Source organism: Semicossyphus pulcher, unplaced genomic scaffold (assembly GCF_022749685.1).
Source record: "Semicossyphus pulcher isolate SPU_LCO1_2020_fin unplaced genomic scaffold, fSemPul1.0.p SCAF_23, whole genome shotgun sequence".
NCBI lineage: Eukaryota > Metazoa > Chordata > Actinopteri > Labriformes > Labridae > Semicossyphus > Semicossyphus pulcher.
Window position 1 is genome coordinate 17,410,927 of NW_027211697.1, and position 19,849 is coordinate 17,430,775.

Below are 19,849 nucleotides of genomic sequence, written 5' to 3' on the forward strand. Positions count from 1 at the left end.
ATGTAGGGCATCTTAAACATACTGGTCAATCAATAAAGAGACAACATAGGGCTAAGACAGGTTAAAGTACACCTGGAGCTCTGCAGTATGACATCATAACAGAGTGAGGTCAGAGGATCACATCCTCGCTGCACCATCAGCATCTAATGAAGGAACAATCAGGGAGCGGTACGCCAGCAGCTGTGGTTTCTACTGGCCCCTGATGGGCAGGTGAACATGCGTTGGAGAATCAGTCACAAATATAAACCCACAGCTCCTTCTGTGAGGTAAACACACCTCCTCAGAGTTTAGCTTGTTGCTAACAGAGCCGTGCTCGGCGCTCTCCTGCTGTGAATCATGGGAAATGCCTTCAGCAGTATAATTAGGTTCTCTGAGGAGGGGAGGGAGCTTCCTTCCTGTCAGCAGTCTGACTTCCTGTGAGGGGTCAGCAGTCAGTGTGAGGACAAAACACACAGCAGCTCTGCATCACTGACGATTTACATGTTGGTTCAATGTTCAGGTCTGTTAATAACAGGAACATGTATGACGAGCTGTGACCTTCAACACACCACGTTAACTGAGCTCACTGCCACGGAGCGTCAGTGTGACAACAACATCCAGTTCAGCTGGACCGAGTCTCTGACGTCACCAAACTCTGCTGTCTTCAGTCTAAGAAAACACCTGTACGCAGGTGTGACACCATGGTTATCTTTATACTGACGGCCTGTCTGTCATCTGAGCATGTGCACTCTGTGTTTGTTGTGTCTCACCTGTCCCTCCTCAGACAGGTGTTAACCACAGACAGGTGTTACTTAAGCGGCTTTCCCACTGGTCAAAAAACCCGCAAACACCTGGCTTTTTTGCTTAATGGGAAAGGTTACATTGGCATTCGGTAATTATCGCCTTGGCTCCGATCGGCATTGATGGGAACACAAAACCCGCGTCAACACGCTAATCTCCACCCCCTTTCCGGCGCGATGCTCCGCTCCGTCTGTAACCTCTGCTACTCCTTCTCATCTCAGGGTCAGGGTTAGCGTCTCCCTGAGTAACAGATACGATGAAGACCTGACACCGTCACATCTTCACTGGTTACTAACCCTGTCTCCGCCGCGTTTGTGACGTCAGGCGCTGACGCAGCAGAAAAGAGACCGACAGGAGGATACTTCACTGGCAATGGGAAAAGAGACAATCGGCATCTATAAGCAGGTCTGAAAAACCTGCGTCAGCGTGTTAATTTTAGGTGGGAAAGGGGTTATACAGACAGGTGTTAACCACAGACAGGTGTTAATCACAGACAGGTATGTTATGATCTCACACAGACAGGTGTTAACCACAGACAAGTGTGTTATGATCTCACACAGACAGGTGTGTTATGATCTCACACAGACAGGTGTGTTATAATCTCACACAGACAGGTGTGTTATAGTCTCACACAGACAGGTGTGTTATGATCTCACACAGACAGGTGTTAACCACAGACAGGTGTGTTATAGTCTCACACAGACAGGTGTGTTATAGTACACAGACAGGTGTTTTATGATCTCACACAGACAGGTGTTAACCACAGACAGGTGTGTTATAGTCTCACACAGACAGGTGTTACACACAGACAGGTGTGTTATAGTCTCACATAGACAGGTGTGTTATAGTCTCACACAGACAGGTGTGTTGTAGTCTCACACAGACAGGTGTGTTATGATCTCACACAGACAGGTGTTAACCACAGACAGGTGTGTTATAGTCTCACACAGACAGGTGTGTTATAGTACACAGACAGGTGTTTTATGATCTCACACAGACAGGTGTTAACCACAGACAGGTGTGTTATAGTCTCACACAGACAGGTGTTACACACAGACAGGTGTGTTATAGTCTCACATAGACAGGTGTGTTATAGTCTCACACAGACAGGTGTGTTATAGTCTCACACAGACAGGTGTGTTATGATCTCACACAGACAGGTGTTAACCACAGACAGGTGTGTTATAGTCTCACACAGACAGGTGTGTTATAGTACACAGACAGGTGTTTTATGATCTCACACAGACAGGTGTTAACCACAGACAGGTGTGTTATAGTCTCACACAGACAGGTGTTACACACAGACAGGTGTGTTATAGTCTCACACAGACAGGTGTGTTATAATCTCACACAGACAGGTGTGTTATAGTCTCACACAGACAGGTGTGTTATACTCTCACACAGACAGGTGTGTTATAGTCTCACACAGACAGGTGTGTTATAGTCTCACACAGACAGGTGTTACACACAGACAGGTGTGTTATAGTCTCACACAGACAGGTGTGTTATACTCTCACACAGACAGGTGTGTTATAGTCTCACACAGACCACACCATGGCAGAGACACTGTAAGAGTTACAGCCGGCTCAGAGATTGAACACAAACACACGATGTCTCACTCCTCCTGCTCTTTCTGACATGCACCCTGTTTAAAGTCTCTCTCTGTGTTTCCCTGTGTTTCAGGATGTCCGTGTCTCGGAGGTGTCTGTGCTGCGTCAAATATCTCATGTTTGTCTTTAACCTCATCTTCTGGGTCAGTGTTTCTTCGTCTCACACACAGCTCACAGTCAAATCTCAGAAATACAAACTGTGACTCCAGGTTCAGGGTTTCTCCGACTGCAGAGTGTAAAGTTCAGTTTGCATGAAGTGATCTAACTCAGTCGGTCCCTTACACTCACAGTCTGTACCGCCTGCTCTCTGTTTTCTGATATCTGCTGCTCATCTTCCTGACTTCCTGACTTCCTGTCCAGCTGGGAGGATGCGGCCTGTTCGGCGTGGGCGTGTGGCTGTCCTTCACGCAGGCAGAGTTTTCCTCTCTTCCTCTGTCCTTTCCGTCTCTCTCGGCCGCCAACCTGCTGCTGGTGGCCGGGGGCATCACCATGGTAACAGGGTTCCTTGGGTGTTTGGGAGCTCTGAAGGAGCAGCGCTGTCTGCTGGTGATGGTGAGAGGTCACATGACACATGTCACATGATGCAGAAGGTAATATAACATGATAATAATATAATGTGTCTGTGTCTGCAGTTCTTTGTGATCCTCCTGCTGCTCGTCCTCACAGAGGTCACTCTGATGCTCGTCATACACGTCTTCCATGACAAGGTGAGCTCACCTGACACTCGATAACATACACAATGATAGAAGAAGATTAGAGTGACCTCAGTGTGTGAAGCCGTGAGAAGATGAACGGTTTTACACACAGACTGCAGAGTTCCTCACAGTGATAGTTTAGATGCTCTAGTCTCTGTGTTTATGTTAGAGCCAAACAGGACGGAGGAAACATGTTCCTCAGACTCTCATCCAGCCCCCAGTCACTCAGCAGTTCACGAATGTCAAGACTTTAAATCAGACTCTACGTGTGTGTGTGTGGGGGGGGGGGGTTGCTATTCTTGTGATAGCATAAATCTCTTAATGTCATAAAGGAGGTTGTGACCCGTCCTGGTGAGATGATGCTGTGCAGATCACAGGGTTATACTGTATCTCATCCGAGGTTCAGACTCTCATAAGTACACAGAGGGATCGTTGGCAGGCAGAGCTCAGGGAGACTTAGACTGTAGATTTATTATCTCCAGGACTTTGACTGTAAAATAAAACATCACCTCAGATGGTCGCTCTCTCTCTCTCACTCTCTCTCTCTCTCCGTCAGCTCGACGCCAAAGCTCAAGACGAACTGAAGGAAGGAATGAAGATTTATGACACAGAACCTGGACTGAAGAAGTCCTGGGACAACGTGCAGAAGATGGTGAGTCTGCAGACAGTATAATGTTCCTCTGTTGGAATATAATGTTAAATATACCTCTCTTCTAATGCATGAAGATAATGTTAAATATACCTCTCTTCTAATGCATGAAGATAATGTTAAATATACCTCTCTTCTAATGCATGAAGATAATGTTTAGTATCTGCTTCATACAAAGTGTTAGCTGCTGTTAATAACAGCAGAGTCTGCAGAGTGTTTGCTGTGTCAACCACACCTTTTACTGCCTGCTGTTTTAACCTCATTCATAGTGGAAGTAGTGATGTGATTGTGACCTCTGACCCATCTGTGTGTCTGTCTGTGGTCCCAGTTTAAATGCTGTGGGGTGACAAATAAAACAGACTGGTTTGAGGTGCTGAACGGGACGCTGCCGTCGTCCTGCTGCTCTGTGGGGACGGATCAGTGTGTGAATGGCTGGAGAGAGGTATTACACACAGACAGGTGTTACACACAGACAGGTGTTTCAAAGACACCCTGTTATTATATTACACAATGTTATTACACAGTGTTATTATAGTGTTATTACACAGTGTTATTGAGTGTTATTATAGTGTTATTATAGAGTGTTATTATAGTGTTATTACACAGTGTTGTTATAGAGTGTTATTACACAGTGTTATTATAGAGTTATTACACAGTGTTATTACTGTGTTATTACACAGTGTTATTATAGAGTGTTATTACACAGTGTTATTATAGTGTTATTACACAGTGTTGTTATAGAGTGTTATTACATAGTGTTATTATAGTGTTATTACACAGTGTTGTTATAGAGTGTTATTACACAGTGTTATTATAGTGTTATTATAGAGTTATTACACAGTGTTATTACTGTGTTATTACACAGTGTTATTACACAGTGTTATTATAGTGTTATTACACAGTGTTGTTATAGAGTGTTATTACACAGTGTTATTATAGTGTTATTATAGAGTTATTACACAGTGTTATTACTGTGTTATTACACAGTGTTATTATAGAGTGTTATTATAGTGTTATTACACAGTGTTGTTATAGAGTGTTATCACACAGTGTTATTACACAGTGTTATTATAGTGTTATTATAGAGTTATTACACAGTGTTATTATAGAGTTATTACACAGTGTTATTATTGTGTTATTACACAGTGTTATCTGGTTACAGAGAACGAGGCAGACAGAAATGTAACTTTACACTCGGATGTTTAAAATCAGCTGGGCTGGGGGGGGTGTACTAGCTGTCATTGGGCGAGAGGTGGGGTAACACCTGGACAGGTCTCCAGTCAGTCACAGAAAGACAATTATTATTATGATAATTAATATGATCTGAACTTTCTCTTCTTCATGTGGAGGTTAGTCTGACAGGCTGTGCAGCAGCACAGACGTCCAACAGGAAGACAGTTATTTGTTCTTCATGATGTTTTAGGAGAATCTGTTGGTGTGTTGTCTTTCATGTGTTCACAGTGAGGCTGACCTGCCCTTGTTTATCTCTCTGCTCTTCATCCACTTCTTTGTTTCCTCACACTCTGTCTGTCTGTCTGTCTGTCTGTGTATCTGCAGCCGTGTTATCAGAAGGCTCGTCAGTGGCTGTTGGATAACATCCCGTCTGTCCTGGTGTTTGGAGTGTGTATCGGTGTGGTGCAGGTACTCTCCTCATGAACTCATCAGTTTGATATATATTTAGATATGTACAGTACAGTATACAGTGCATCTGGAAAGTATTCACAGCGCTTCACTTTTTCCACATTTTGTTATGTTACAGCCTTTTTCCTAAATGGATTAAATTCATTTTTTTCCTCTTCTACACACAACACCCCATAATGAAAAAAAACTAAGAAATCACATGTACATAAGTATTCACAGCCTTTGCTCAATACTTTGTTGATGCACCTTTGGCAGCATTTACAGCCTCAAGTCTTTTTGAATATGATGCCACAAGCTTGGCACACCTCTCTTTGGGCAGTTTCGTCCATTCCTCTTTGCAGCACCTCTCAAGCTCCATCAGGTTGGATGGGAAGCGTCGGTGCACAGCCATTTTCAGATCTCTCCAGAGATGTTCAATCGGATTCAAGTCTGGGCTCTGGCTGGGCCAGTCAGGGACATTCACAGAGTTGTCCTGAAGCCACTCCTTTGATATCTTGGCTGTGTGCTTAGGGTCGTTGTCCTGCTGAAAGATGAACCGCCGCCCCAGTCTGAGGTCAAGAGAGCTCTGGAGCAGGTTTTCATCCAGGATGTCTCTGTACATTGCTGCCTTCATCTTTACCTCTATCCTGACTAGTATCCCAGTTCCTGCTGCTGAAAAACATCCCCACAGCATGATGCTGCCACCACCATGCTTCACTGTAGGGATGGTATTGGCCTGGTGATGAGCGGTGCCTGGTTTCCTCCAAACATGATGCCTGGCATTCACGCCAAAGAGTTCAATCTTTGTCTCATCAGACCAGAGAATTTTGTTTCTCATGGTCTGAGAGTCCTTCAGGTGCATTTTGGCAAACTCCAGGTGGGCTGCCATGTGCTTTTAACTAAGGAGTGGCTTCCGTCTGGCCACTCTACCATACAGGCCTGATTGGTGGATTGCTGCAGAGATGGTTGTCCTTCTGGAAGGTTCTCCTCTATCCACAGAGGAACGCTGCAGCTCTGACCAGCGGGTTCTTGGTCACCTCCCTGACTAGGGCCCTTCTCCCCCGATCGCTGAGTTTAGACGGCCGGCCAGCTCTAGGAAGAGTCCTGGTGGTTCCATTTATGGATGATGGAGGCCACTGTGCTCATTGGGACCTTCAAAGCAGCAGAAATGTTTCTACCCTTCCCCAGATTTGTGCCTCGAGACAATCCTGTCTCGGAGGTCTACAGACAATTCCTTTGACCTCATGCTTGGTTTGTGCTCTGACATGCACTGTCAAGTGTGGGACCTTATATAGACAGGCGTGTGCCTTTCAAATCATGTCCAATCAACTGAATTTACCACAGGTGGACTCCAATTAAGCTGTAGGAACATCTCAAGGATGATGAGTGGAAACAGGATGCACCTGAGCTCAATTTTGAGCTTCGTGGCAAAAGCTGTGAATACTTATGTACACGTGATTTCTTAGTTTTTATTTTTAATACATCTGTGTGTGTGTGTGTGTATATATATACATATACATATGTATATGTATATATACACACACACTTATATTTATAAGCTTAAGGTCAGTGATTTTTGTTCTGTGACGTTGTTCGTAACTAGTGAGCTTGTTTGCACACCGTGATCTCACACTGTGTGACGAGACTCGCCAGCAGACACATTTTGTGTGTATCATCCAGACATCATACGAGCCGTGTCATCGTCACAGGACTCTTCAGCCTGTTCACGAACACACACACGTCTTCATTAGGAAACATGTGAACCATCTGATCTGATGTTCGTCTCTTCATTCAGTCAGACGTTTACTGAGCTGCATTTACTCACCTACAGAGTTCACATTCACACCTCAAGCTGTCATGTTCTCTGACCTGTTCACTCCTCTCCCCTCCTCCTCTCCCTCCTCCTGCTCCTCTCCCTCCTCCTCTCCCTCCTCCTGCTCCTCTCCCTCCTCCTCTCCCTCCTCCTGCTCCTCTCCCCTCCTCCTCTCCCTCCTCCTCTCCCTCCTCCTGCTCCTCTCCCTCCTCCTCTCCCCTCCTCCTCTCCCTCCTCCTGCTCCTCTCCCCTCCTCCTCTCCCCTCCTCCTCTCCCTCCTCCTGCTCCTCTCCCTCCTCCTCCTCCTCCTCTCCCTCCTCCTCTCCCTCCTCCTGCTCCTCTCCCTCCTCCTCTCCCCTCCTCCTCTCCCTCCTCCTCTCCCTCCTCCTGCTCCTCTCCCCTCCTCCTCTCCCTCCTCCTGCTCCTCTCCCCTCCTCCTCTCCCTCCTCCTGCTCCTCTCCCTCCTCCTCTCCCTCCTCCTGCTCCTCTCCCCTCCTGCTCCTCTCCCTCCTCCTCTCCCTCCTCCTCCTCCTCTCCCTCCTCCTGCTCCTCTCCCCTCCTCCTCTCCCCTCCTCCTCTCCCTCCTCCTGCTCCTCTCCCTCCTCCTGCTCCTCTCCCCTCCTCCTCTCCCTCCTCCTCTCCCCTGCTCCTCTCCCTCCTCCTCCTCCTCTCCCTCCTCCTCTCCCTCCTCCTGCTCCTCTCCCTCCTCCTCTCCCTCCTCCTCCTCCTCTCCCTCCTCCTGCTCCTCTCCCTCCTCCTCTCCCTCCTCCTGCTCCTCTCCCTCCTCCTGCTCCTCTCCCCTGCTCCTCTCCCTCCTCCTGCTCCTCTCCCTCCTCCTCTCCCTCCTCCTCCTCCTCTCCCTCCTCCTGCTCCTCTCCCCTCTTCCTCTCCCTCCTCCTGCTCCTCTCCCTCCTCCTCTCCCCTCCTCCTCTCCCCTCCTCCTCTCCCTCCTCCTGTTCCTCTCCCCTCCTCCTCTCCCTCCTCCTCTCCCCTGCTCCTCTCCCTCCTCCTGCTCCTCTCCCCTCCTCCTCTCCCTCCTCCTGCTCCTCTCCCTCCTCCTCTCCCCTCCTCCTCTCCCTGCTCCTCTCCCCTCCTCCTCTCCCTCCTCCTCCTCCTCTCCCTCCTCCTGCTCCTCTCCCCTCCTCCTCTCCCTCCTCCTGCTCCTCTCCCCTCCTCCTCTCCCTCCTCCTGCTCCTCTCCCTCCTCCTGCTCCTCTCCCCTCCTCCTCTCCCTCCTCCTCCTCCTCTCCCTCCTCCTGCTCCTCTCCCCTCCTCCTCTCCCTCCTCCTGCTCCTCTCCCTCCTCCTCTCCCTCCTCCTCCTCCTCTCCCTCCTCCTGCTCCTCTCCCCTGCTCCTCTCCCTCCTCCTCTCCCTCCTCCTCCTCCTCTCCCTCCTCCTGCTCCTCTCCCCTCCTCCTCTCCCTCCTCCTGCTCCTCTCCCCTCCTCCTCTCCCTCCTCCTGCTCCTCTCCCTCCTCCTCCTCCTCTCCCTCCTCCTCTCCCCTCTCCCTCCTCCTCCTCCTCTCCCTCCTCCTGCTCCTCTCCCTCCTCCTCTCCCCTCCTCCTATCCCTCCTCCTGCTCCTCTCCCTCCTCCTCTCCCTCCTCCTGCTCCTCTCCCTCCTCCTCTCCCCTCCTCCTCTCCCTCCTCCTGTTCCTCTCCCTCCTCCTGCTCCTCTCCCCTCCTCCTCTCCCTCCTCCTCTCCCCTGCTCCTCTCCCTCCTCCTGCTCCTCTCCCCTCCTCCTCCTCTCCCCTCCTCCTCTCCCCTCCTCCTGCTCCTCTCCCTCCTCCTCTCCCTCCTCCTCTCCCCTGCTCCTCTCCCTCCTCCTGCTCCTCTCCCCTCCTCCTCTCCCTCCTCCTCTCCCCTGCTCCTCTCCCTCCTCCTGCTCCTCTCCCCTCCTCCTCTCCCTCCTCCTCCTCCTCTCCCTCCTCCTGCTCCTCTCCCCTCTTCCTCTCCCTCCTCCTGCTCCTCTCCCTCCTCCTCTCCCCTCCTCCTCTCCCCTCCTCCTCTCCCTCCTCCTGTTCCTCTCCCCTCCTCCTCTCCCTCCTCCTCTCCCCTGCTCCTCTCCCTCCTCCTGCTCCTCTCCCCTCCTCCTCTCCCTCCTCCTGCTCCTCTCCCTCCTCCTCTCCCCTCCTCCTCTCCCTGCTCCTCTCCCCTCCTCCTCTCCCTCCTCCTCCTCCTCTCCCTCCTCCTGCTCCTCTCCCCTCCTCCTCTCCCTCCTCCTGCTCCTCTCCCCTCCTCCTCTCCCTCCTCCTGCTCCTCTCCCTCCTCCTGCTCCTCTCCCCTCCTCCTCTCCCTCCTCCTCCTCCTCTCCCTCCTCCTGCTCCTCTCCCCTCCTCCTCTCCCTCCTCCTCTCCCCTCCTCCTGCTCCTCTCCCTCCTCCTCTCCCTCCTCCTCCTCCTCTCCCTCCTCCTGCTCCTCTCCCCTGCTCCTCTCCCTCCTCCTCTCCCTCCTCCTCCTCCTCTCCCTCCTCCTGCTCCTCTCCCCTCCTCCTCTCCCTCCTCCTGCTCCTCTCCCCTCCTCCTCTCCCTCCTCCTGCTCCTCTCCCTCCTCCTCCTCCTCTCCCTCCTCCTCTCCCCTCTCCCTCCTCCTCCTCCTCTCCCTCCTCCTGCTCCTCTCCCTCCTCCTCTCCCCTCCTCCTCTCCCTCCTCCTGCTCCTCTCCCTCCTCCTCTCCCTCCTCCTCCTCCTCTCCCTCCTCCTGCTCCTCTCCCTCCTCCTGCTCCTCTCCCTCCTCCTCTCCCCTCCTCCTCTCCCTCCTCCTGTTCCTCTCCCTCCTCCTGCTCCTCTCCCCTCCTCCTCTCCCTCCTCCTCTCCCCTGCTCCTCTCCCTCCTCCTGCTCCTCTCCCCTCCTCCTCCTCTCCCCTCCTCCTCTCCCCTCCTCCTGCTCCTCTCCCTCCTCCTCTCCCTCCTCCTCTCCCCTGCTCCTCTCCCTCCTCCTGCTCCTCTCCCTCCTCCTCTCCCCTCTCCCTCCTCCTCCTCCTCTCCCTCCTCCTGCTCCTCTCCCTCCTCCTCTCCCCTCCTCCTCTCCCTCCTCCTGCTCCTCTCCCTCCTCCTCTCCCTCCTCCTGCTCCTCTCCCTCCTCCTGCTCCTCTCCCTCCTCCTCTCCCCTCCTCCTCTCCCTCCTCCTGTTCCTCTCCCTCCTCCTGCTCCTCTCCCCTCCTCCTCTCCCTCCTCCTCTCCCCTGCTCCTCTCCCTCCTCCTGCTCCTCTCCCCTCCTCCTCCTCTCCCCTCCTCCTCTCCCCTCCTCCTGCTCCTCTCCCTCCTCCTCTCCCTCCTCCTCTCCCCTGCTCCTCTCCCTCCTCCTGCTCCTCTCCCCTCCTCCTCTCCCTCCTCCTCTCCCCTGCTCCTCTCCCTCCTCCTGCTCCTCTCCCCTCCTCCTCTCCCTCCTCCTCCTCTCTCTGTCAGATCCTGGCTCTGGTGTTCTCCATGCTGATGTACTGTCAGATCCTGAGTGCAGAGAAACACCTGGACTGACTGCAGACCAGCTGAGCGCTCTCTCCTCCTGCCCACTGAAGCTCCACACTCTGACTTCAGACCTGATGTGATGACACCACACGAGGCAGGACGAACAGACTGAGGCTGTTGTTTGCTCTACATAATGTTCAGTAATCATACAGATGCTGCATTACATCACATCAGTCAGTTTTTATTTGACCTCTAGAAGACGACCTACAACCTTGAAGCTCCTCCTGTAAGCTGAGAGCAAAATGGATCCCGTCTGAAATTCGATGTATCATTTGTTCCTATTTTAAATTTCTGGTTCTTCACGTTTTTAGACGTCAAAGATGTAACTGCAGTCATTATTCACAGTTTGATTATTCAGCTTTATTGTCCTGCAGAGAAGAAGACGAGCGATCAGACCTGCTGTGTGTGTTTGTCACAAATTCTGACGGAGGGAATCAAACATCCATTTTTACATGTCACTGTCGACATGACGGCAGAATGACTCTCCTAAACAAACACATCAGGGCGCTCTCTGCTGATCTCCTCATCACAGCAGGATGTTCAATGTTTCTTTACTGGTGATTTGTTTTGACCCGCTCAGACGTTTTATCGTCCACAAAATGATCCATCATCGAACTCCACACAGAAAGACCCCCCCGCCCAGACCCTGAATCAAACCAGGGACCTTCTAACTGTAAGCCCCGAGCTAACCACTGCACCCCCGTGGCGCCCCTGTGTGGACATTTATGTCAAATTAGTGAATCGGTGAAAAAAAGCTTTGGATCACCTGCACCTGGTTCATAAGAGCAAACACCTGAATGTGTTCATGAACCAGACGGACGACAATTAAACAAACAGAAACCTTTATTATAAAACCAGATTTACAGATATAAAACACACATCAGCATGAACACACACACACACAGGTATGAATCTCCATGTGTTCAGTCTGTCAGTCTCTGCTCGTCAGTTAAATTAAAGTCTCTGATGTTTCTCTGTAATAAATAACATGTAAATAACATGTGCAGACTCTGACGTCATCGCCGCCTGCTTCTCTGAGCGTTAATAAATACATGTAACCTGGACGAGCTGATGCTTCTGCCTCTCATGTTACAATGTTTAAATAAAGGTTTCACATTCACATCTGTAGTGTGTCGCTCTGGAGAGTCACTCCGTGTTCATCAACATCTCGTTATGTCAGGACAAATATTCAACACATAAACAGCACAACATTAAATAAAACCATTCCTTCATTAGTCATGTAAACAGTAAAAGTGTGCGTCAGCAGACCTGATCATGTTAACACTTTCAAAGAGGATCAACCCTCTGAGCATCGCGTCCTCTCAGCGTGTGTGTGTGTGTGTGTGTGTCAGAGGCAACACGTCTGTCCACACGCGCAGAGAGGATCCTGGGACATGCTCACAGTCCAGATCAGATCCTGCATGTTCGACCGCCTCTCTTCACTCTGACGTTAGCATTCAGAGCTCAGTCGAACTCCACGGGCTCCTCCAGGTGAACGATATTCTCCTGAGGAGGAGAAAGGAGGACGAGTGTGAAGAGATACTTTTAAAATCCATCCAGGTACGAGGTTTGCACGTGTCAGTTAAAGCACCAGCCTGAATCTAACGATGTCTCATCGAGCTGTTCAGACTTAGTGTCTGACCTTTGACCCAGGGTCAGAAGGTCAAACATCTTAAACTGTGTCTAGTCAAGAAGGGAGGTGAATTTCAGCCTGTTCATCTGTTTCTGCTGAGCTTCAGTTTCACTGTATCTATCAGGTCACAGGTGGGCTGAGATCTGTCTCACTACAGCGCTCTGAAGCCAAACAAACATGTTACTGAGATTTAATGACAACAAACAGGCTGAGAGGATGCTGAAGTAACTACAGCAGGGTGCAGGGCTGTACAAAGGCTGAGTTCATGCATATCAGGTCTGTCTGCAGGATGACAAGAACACTACTTTAAAATGACTGTTTTTTGAATGGAGTTTGGTTACATGGAGGGAGCAGAGCTGCACATTTGAAGGATTTGTGTAGCGAGCGTTGATCAGCGTCTGTTCTCGCCTTTGCATTGACTTTACTTTAATTACACTGCAGGAAAATTAGCTTTGAATCTGGTCTGAAACACATTCAAGCTAACATGAGAAAACCTCTGCTCTACAGTTAAACACAGACAGAGTGTGTGAGGCTGTGATGTGAAGTTTCTCTCACCCATCCTCCCTGGCTCTTGACCCAGGGGGCAAACGTCTCCATGTAACGCTCTGCGTAGCCCTGCATGCGCTGAGTTCCTGTGGCCGTCACGATCCTGCGGGACACCTCCATGGTCACCGCCATGCGTCTAAGCGTGGGGCTGGCTGTGGGGGGCAGAGGGGGGGCCTCAGACACCTGACGGCTGCTGAACGTGTCCAGAAGTTTGGCAAAGGACGGGTACGAGAGGCGATTGAGGTTGGAGCGCAGGAAGGGGTCGGACTGGATCTGAGAGAGACAGCTTACGCGTGAGGACAGATTATCATGTGTCTGATTAAAGCAGCTCCACTGTGTGAGGAAGCGGCTCCCACCTTAGTGTTGATGGAGTCTCCCTCCAAAGACAGAACCTGGACCAGCTGCTGCACCACGGCCTCCTTCCCTGAGTCTGCAGGTACCAGAGGGAAGAACCATACAAACCAAATGATTCAGTTTATAATGTCTCTGTCTTATGTTTATGTGACTTATATACAATATATATATATATTATATTATTATACTTAATTATTATTGTGACGCTGTGTTCGAGTGTTTAAGTCACATTTTATACACAATAGAATTCAACTTTGATAGTGACGTACCTGAACACATCGCTCCTGCTCTGTGTGTGTGTGTGTGTGTGTGTGTGTGTGTGTGTCTGTGTGTGTGTGTCTGTGTGTGTGTGTACCTTTAGTCTGGCCAGTAGGACTGTGTTTCTTGATGCTGGTGGACTTCTGGGCGATCTGTTCCAGTCTCTCTGCGACTTCTTCATAAAACTCAGGAGGATGACCTGAAACAACAAACACTGTCTTTGTGTAGTTGTGTGTTGTAACAGTGTCTTTGTGTAAATGTGTAGTTGTGTGTCTTTGCGTGTCTCACTGGGCGAGATGACGGCAGGTGGGGGCTCAGGTGCATCCCTGCTGATGGACAGGGTGGAGGGTCTCTGAGGCCGCGGCCCGTCTCGGTCCTTCTCTGAACGCACTCTGAATAACTTGGACAGCTTCTCTCGGATCTTCTTTGGGTTCAGCTTCTTCTTCTGCTTCTTCTCTGCGTCCTCTTCCTCTGAAGAGGAGGAGGGGGACGCCACGTCACCCTGTGGGAGTGGGTGGGGTTATAACATGCAGGTTACAGGTACATGTCATGGTAACTGTGATAAAATAGCCCCTCCTCACCTCTGACTGCTCTCTGGTCTTCCCGTCTCTGTCCAGAGAGCCCTTGGCGTCTTTAGAGCGCCGTGCGGTGTGTCTGCGAGGAAGCTGCTTGATGAAGTCTTTGAATCCAGACTTTTTCTCCTCCGCTGAGCTCGTGTCCTCGGCCTGAGAGTCCCCCCTGTCCTTCACTGTCAGCTGTGGCTTGAAGCTAACAAGAGGAGGCATGACATGAACATCTCGTGAATATATGTGACTTCTTCTTCTGATCGTTGGACCGGCCACAGAAAGCAAACAAATGTTAACGTAAAAAGAGTCACAGAGACCACAGAGCAGGGGATGCTTTAGGGCGGGGCTACCTGTGATTGACAGGTCACCAACACTGTGACCTGACAAATCTTGCAAGCCATAATAAACATGCCAATTTATAATGCAGTTACTGTGAATAGCTGATAAACCAGGCTCCACCCTCTTGTCCAAATATGGTCGTGTCAGGATGGTGGACTTAGAGAGAGCTAAATGAACTCTGCTGTCACTACAACTGGTACTAAAAACACCTGTTCTGAGGTAAGTGAAGGTTAGTGTGTAGTTGAAAGCAGTGACATTCTACAGTAGAGGAGAGTTGAGGTGTCTCACCTGTACTTGTTGTGGTCCGTGTAGGCTCCTCCCACTGTGCCGGGTCGTTCCTCCTGCGGGACAGAGACGGTCCGATGGAGGAAAGCTTTGAGGACCAGGTGAGTCTCAGCTTTGATCTCAATCAGAGAGATGGAGGAGACGGAGGACACGGAGGGGAGGCGGTCTGCGGACGACGACATCTCTGACAGAAGGTCAAACAGAGAACGTGTTTATGTTCTTCTTCTGTGATTTAAGTGCTGCTTCATTGGCCGAGCATGTGTACACACAGAGGGGACGTGACTCAGGTCTACAGGGCTCTTTGTGTACAGACTTTGTAACAGGACACAGTGATCTGAAGCAGACATGACAGAAGCACCCAGCCGGCCTCTGTGTTAGAGTCAGTTAGAATCAGACAGATAGCCCAAGAACAGGAAGTAAGACATCAGACTGTCTGCAGAGATGGAAAACTTTAAAGAAACCAGCTGAAAAAAAGAGAGAGAAGAAGAAGACCAAGAAAAGAAGATGTTGTAGCACAGTGTGAAGGAGAAACGTGAGCATGATGAGAAGAACAGAGCCAGCAGAGAGGAGACGATCCCACCCGCAATCCACGTGGTCAGACAGGGTTCAACTGTTCATTCGACTCGCCCACCAGAGACCACGTCACCCCGGTCCTCCAGAACCTCCACTGGCCCCCATTGATCAAAGAATCCAGTTCAAAATCCTTCTCTCACCTACAGGGCCCTCCACAACCTCGCCCCCTCCAACCTCAGACCTGCCAACACAACCCTCCTCACCCCTCTCACCCGGTCCAGCACGGGACAGCCCCCTCCCTCTGGAGCTCTCTCCCCCAACACCTCAGACAGCTATATTATATATATGTCTATACATACAAATATAATATATATACAGTAATATGTATGTTACATACAGTATATATAACTGTTATTTCTGACTGCCGTACACTGAGTCCCTTTTATTTTCGTCTTTGTTGTTTTTTATCATGTAAAGCTACCATTTAAAGCTCTGTACAAATACAATGTATTATTATTATTATTATTATGTTATTATTATTATAATTATTATGTTATTATTGTTATTATTATTGTTGTTATTATTGTTATTATTATTATTGTTATTATTGTTCTTATTATTATTGTTATTATAATTATTATGTTATTATTATTATTGTTATTATTGTTCTTATTATTATTGTTATTATAATTATTATGTTATTATTATTATTGTTATTATTATTATTATTATTATTATTGTTATTATTATTATTGTTGTTATTATTATTATTATTGTTGTTGTTATTATTGTTATTATAATTATTATGTTATTATTGTTATTATTATTATTGTTATAATTGTTATTATAATTATTATGTTATTATTATTATTATTATTGTTATTATTATTATTATTTTTGTTATTATTGTTATTATTATTATTGTTGTTATTATTATTGTTATTATTGTTATTATAATTATTATGTTATTATTGTTATTATTATTATTTTGTATTATTGTTGTTGTTATTATTGTTATTATAATTATTATGTTATTATTGTTATTATTATTATTATTATTATTATTATTATTGTTATTATTCCAAATGAAAGACAGAAAACAGACAGACGAGTTTTCAGTCTGAGAGAAGGGTTCTACTAGAACCTCAAATAAAAACAGATTTCATTAAAGAGTCAGTTTTCATTCAATATTTCAGCAGTAGTTTCGTAGAGAGAATATTCTTGGTAATTTCGTTATATTTATATTTTCTTGTTTATGATTAGACTCATAGAAGAGAGCCCGATCCACACGCCACAGCGGCGGGTGGCGGTATCACACCGTATGTTGGTTTGCCGACTGCAATAAAACACCAAGAAGAAGAAGGAGGAGCCGGAGGAGGAGGAGGAGGGAGCCCCGCACCGGCCGGACAGGACGAGGAACATTCCTCTCAAACTCTCAGTGACCAGGAAATAATCTCAAATAAAACATGAAATCATATGAACACCACCTGATCAGCGCGTTGTACGCAGGTAAAAACACCTGTAAACTAATACACAGGTTCAATGTTCGGATACGTTCAGAAGCTGCGGAGAGACGAACTCTCAAACTCTGAGTCCTCCGAGAGAGACAAACTGAAACTCTGAGAAACTTTAACGAGCTTTAGATAAAGAACACACACACACACACACACACACACACACACACACACTACTAACTAACATGTAACATATAACATCTTAGCTTACCTGTGCCGGTGTGTGGAGAGACTCACGCAGCGTGTGTTTCTTTCTTTCCCCCGTGTTTGTGTGTGTGTGTGTGTTTGCGCGCGCGGGGGGAGGAGCCTGTAAAGTTCTGTTCCGCTCTTTCTGATCACAGTGGCAGCACTGATTTATGTCTGATAACTACAGAAACATTTTATCTCTCGTGTCTACATGATGGCGTCAATATTCGTCATGCCGTGTTAATTATCCTGCAACAACATAACATGCTCTCATTTATGTTATTTCACATTTAACAGTTCAAACTGTAGGGGAGAGCGGGGTCAGCTGCAACACGACTCATTCCTCCAATCAGAAACAACAAAGTGTTTTATTAGAACGTGGACGTAGTTTTTATTCTCTTCTGATGACTGCTTAGTGACATCATCTCTTCCTCACATATTTACTGTTATAACTATTATAATATAATTATTATATTCACTGTTATAACTATTATAATATATACGGTATATATTTTTGGGCTTTTTGCCTTTATTGATAGGACAGCAGAAGAGAAACAGGAAGTGAGGGAGGAGTGAGGGAGGAGTGAGGGATGATCAGCAGACCAGGAGTCGAGTCTGCGATCAGTACATCGAGGACTGGAGCCTCTGAACGTGGCCGTCTGCTCTACAGATTTATTTAGATTATATTATTATTATTATTATTGTTATTGTTATTGTTGTTAAACTATTATAACTAACATTTATTTCACGGTGGTGCTGTTATGAAGACGTGTATGCACATTAAATGTGTTAACATGAACTATTATTTTGAACTGCTGCTCAGATGTAATTTTACTACGACCAAGTTAAATCTAATAAACTGTAATTAAACTGGCCTCTTCCTCTGTGCTGCTGCAGTTTGCTCTCTGCTCCACCAGGTGTCGCTCTTTGATGAGTTGTCCTCTTGTTGCTGTCAGACAGGCTCAGGTGAGACAGAAGTGCTGCTGATCTTTGAGACATCCATCACACACCTTTACATGGAACAGTAACAGAGCGTAATAATCCCGCCTTGCACTGGCAGTGTGAGGGCTTAAACAGGCTTTTGTAAACAGCTGAGCCAGCGGGGCAGAACAGAACCTGGCAGAACCTGTTTGTTTACACCTGGCACACGTTTTGCTTCCGCAATGCCGGAACGCTATTGAAAACCACACACTGGGGCGGCTTTACGCCGGCGTTTCTTGGTCCAATATAAAATGACAAAGGCTGCATGACGGCGAAGCTTCGTTACGGCGCTGAGGCGGAGCCGCAGAGTAGAAAGGGCTGTAGACTGTGCTGACAACATGCTGCACATCTCACTGAACATGGACTCAACCTGTTCAGTGAGATAATGTGATGAGCTGTATCGTCTCTGTCTGCATCATCAATCAGTCTGACAGTCACAGACCAGGAGAGCATCAAGGTACAATACACACACACGGACACACACACACACACACACACACACACCTATGATCACTTTATTTTATGTCTTGAAGTTTGATTTGACGAGTTTCAGAAAAACTGTGTGTGTGTGTGTGTGTGTGTGTGTGTGTGTGTGTGTGTGTGTGCGCTCCCCCTGTCAGGTAGAAGTGTGGACACATGATGTAAAGTACAACACATCAACCATCCACTAACTGGCACCTGTGAATCAGGATGTGATGAGCTGTTCAGTCAGACCACCTGGTCGGCTGAGTGAGTCATGTGACAGGTGTGAACTAAAGATCCTCTCTGCACCTGGTTTGTTGTCACTGTTCTCATCGGAACTTTATAGATGTAGAAGAAGAGAGAGACAGTGAAGAGGTTTCTCTGAGCACCATCTTGAGCAGGTAAAAACAGACTCAGGTACAAAACAGGTGATGAATACATGAATACATGAAGTTACAACAGGAAACACTGAGTTTGTTTAACTGTCTCTGAAACCATCACCATCATCAGGAGGTCGACAGGAAACTTTAAATAAAGAAGTTTGATGAAAAAACAGTTCAACATGTGATGGTCTCATTCTGCGTCTGCAGGTACGCGTTAAATATCAGCACACAAGTCCTCACAAAGAGACTGAAAGATGGAGCTCATAACAGCAGCAGTCCTCAGCTCAGCCCCCCCCAACCCTGCCCAGCGTCCCTGTGAGGTCAGACACTGGTACAAGGATTGGGAGTGACCGGACCGAGACACACAGGAACCTGAACTGAACACCAACAGTGTCATGACTGCAGAGATAAAACAACAGGTCTGTTAGTGAATCTTAAACACATCTTATTTTGTAAAACTGGTGATGAAACAGCTTCAAGCCTTCAAAATAAAACACATTAATGCAGCAGAGTCAAAACAAACAACATCCAAGTCCACAAAGTTCTTACAACAAGCAGCTGAAGGACGATACGTCCGTTTGTTTCTTCTATTAAACGAGAGAAACACAAACACGGAGCCTGAAACACATGCAGCTGAGTGTGTGTGTGTGTGTGTGTGTGTGTGTGTGTGTGTTCCTGCTCACCTCCTGCAGCACTCACTCGTTTCCTCCCGCTCTCAGTCGTCTCCGTCATACATGTGGACCTCTATCTTCTGTCCTGTGCAGCGGCTCGTCCACTTGTCCTCCTCGTCCACACTCTGACCCCTCTTTCTATCTTCCCCCGCCCCGCCTCACTCCCTCTGAATAAAATCAGTGTTTATCACGGGCCAATAGGGAGGCAGGCGGCTGGGTGAGGCACTTCCTGTGTGACAGGAAACTAACAACAAACACCCATAAGCCACTGGGGGGGGGTTAATGAGAGGGGAGATAAAGAGACGCAGATGTCTGTCGGAGGTCAGGAGGGGGCCGATGCACAAACATCATGTTCATGTATGTGTAAAAGACGTCTTAAATATGTATCTGCTTATTACATACATTACACACACACACACACACACACACACACACACACACACAGACTCACACACAGTGCAGGTCGAACACTGACAGTGGAAAGCGTCATCGTCCTGCAGGAAACAGATCCTTCATTGAGCAGGAAGT

At 48.1% G+C, this 19,849-nt stretch overlaps 2 protein-coding genes across 7 annotated transcripts in view; one reads left to right on the forward strand and one right to left on the reverse strand.

Annotated features, from left to right (window-relative positions):
- Positions 1–11,917, forward strand: part of tspan4b (tetraspanin 4b) — a 12,879-nt gene extending 962 nt beyond the window's left edge. The window contains exons 2-9 of one of the 2 annotated variants that reach the window (XM_069674133.1): positions 1,002–1,185; positions 2,464–2,533; positions 2,751–2,942; positions 3,023–3,097; positions 3,642–3,737; positions 4,063–4,176; positions 5,292–5,375; positions 10,571–11,917. In XM_069674133.1, coding sequence (XP_069530234.1) covers positions 2,465–2,533; positions 2,751–2,942; positions 3,023–3,097; positions 3,642–3,737; positions 4,063–4,176; positions 5,292–5,375; positions 10,571–10,639 — 699 coding nt within the window. In that variant the 5' untranslated portion in view covers positions 1,002–1,185; position 2,464 and the 3' untranslated portion in view covers positions 10,640–11,917. The remainder of the gene's footprint in view (positions 1–1,001; positions 1,186–2,463; positions 2,534–2,750; positions 2,943–3,022; positions 3,098–3,641; positions 3,738–4,062; positions 4,177–5,291; positions 5,376–10,570) is intronic. The other variant, XM_069674132.1, reaches the window with a different exon arrangement.
- Positions 11,456–19,454, reverse strand: bcl2l12 (BCL2 like 12). Of its 5 annotated transcripts, XM_069674129.1 has the most exons (10): positions 19,334–19,451; positions 19,200–19,237; positions 16,850–18,605; positions 14,615–14,795; positions 14,003–14,189; positions 13,710–13,923; positions 13,519–13,620; positions 13,166–13,239; positions 12,819–13,082; positions 11,456–12,136 (listed from the first exon to the last, which is right to left on the reverse strand). In XM_069674129.1, the coding sequence occupies exons 4-10, from the start codon at positions 14,791–14,793 to the stop codon at positions 12,095–12,097; spliced, it is 1,062 nt and encodes a 353-aa protein (XP_069530230.1). In that variant the 5' UTR covers positions 14,794–14,795; positions 16,850–18,605; positions 19,200–19,237; positions 19,334–19,451; the 3' UTR covers positions 11,456–12,094. The 5 variants fall into 5 exon arrangements, with proteins under 5 accessions (XP_069530230.1, XP_069530231.1, XP_069530228.1 ...); XM_069674130.1 differs by lacking the exon at positions 19,334–19,451 and having other exon boundaries at positions 19,200–19,322; XM_069674127.1 differs by lacking the exons at positions 16,850–18,605; positions 19,200–19,237 and having other exon boundaries at positions 19,334–19,454.
- Positions 19,455–19,849: the final 395 nt, after the last annotated feature.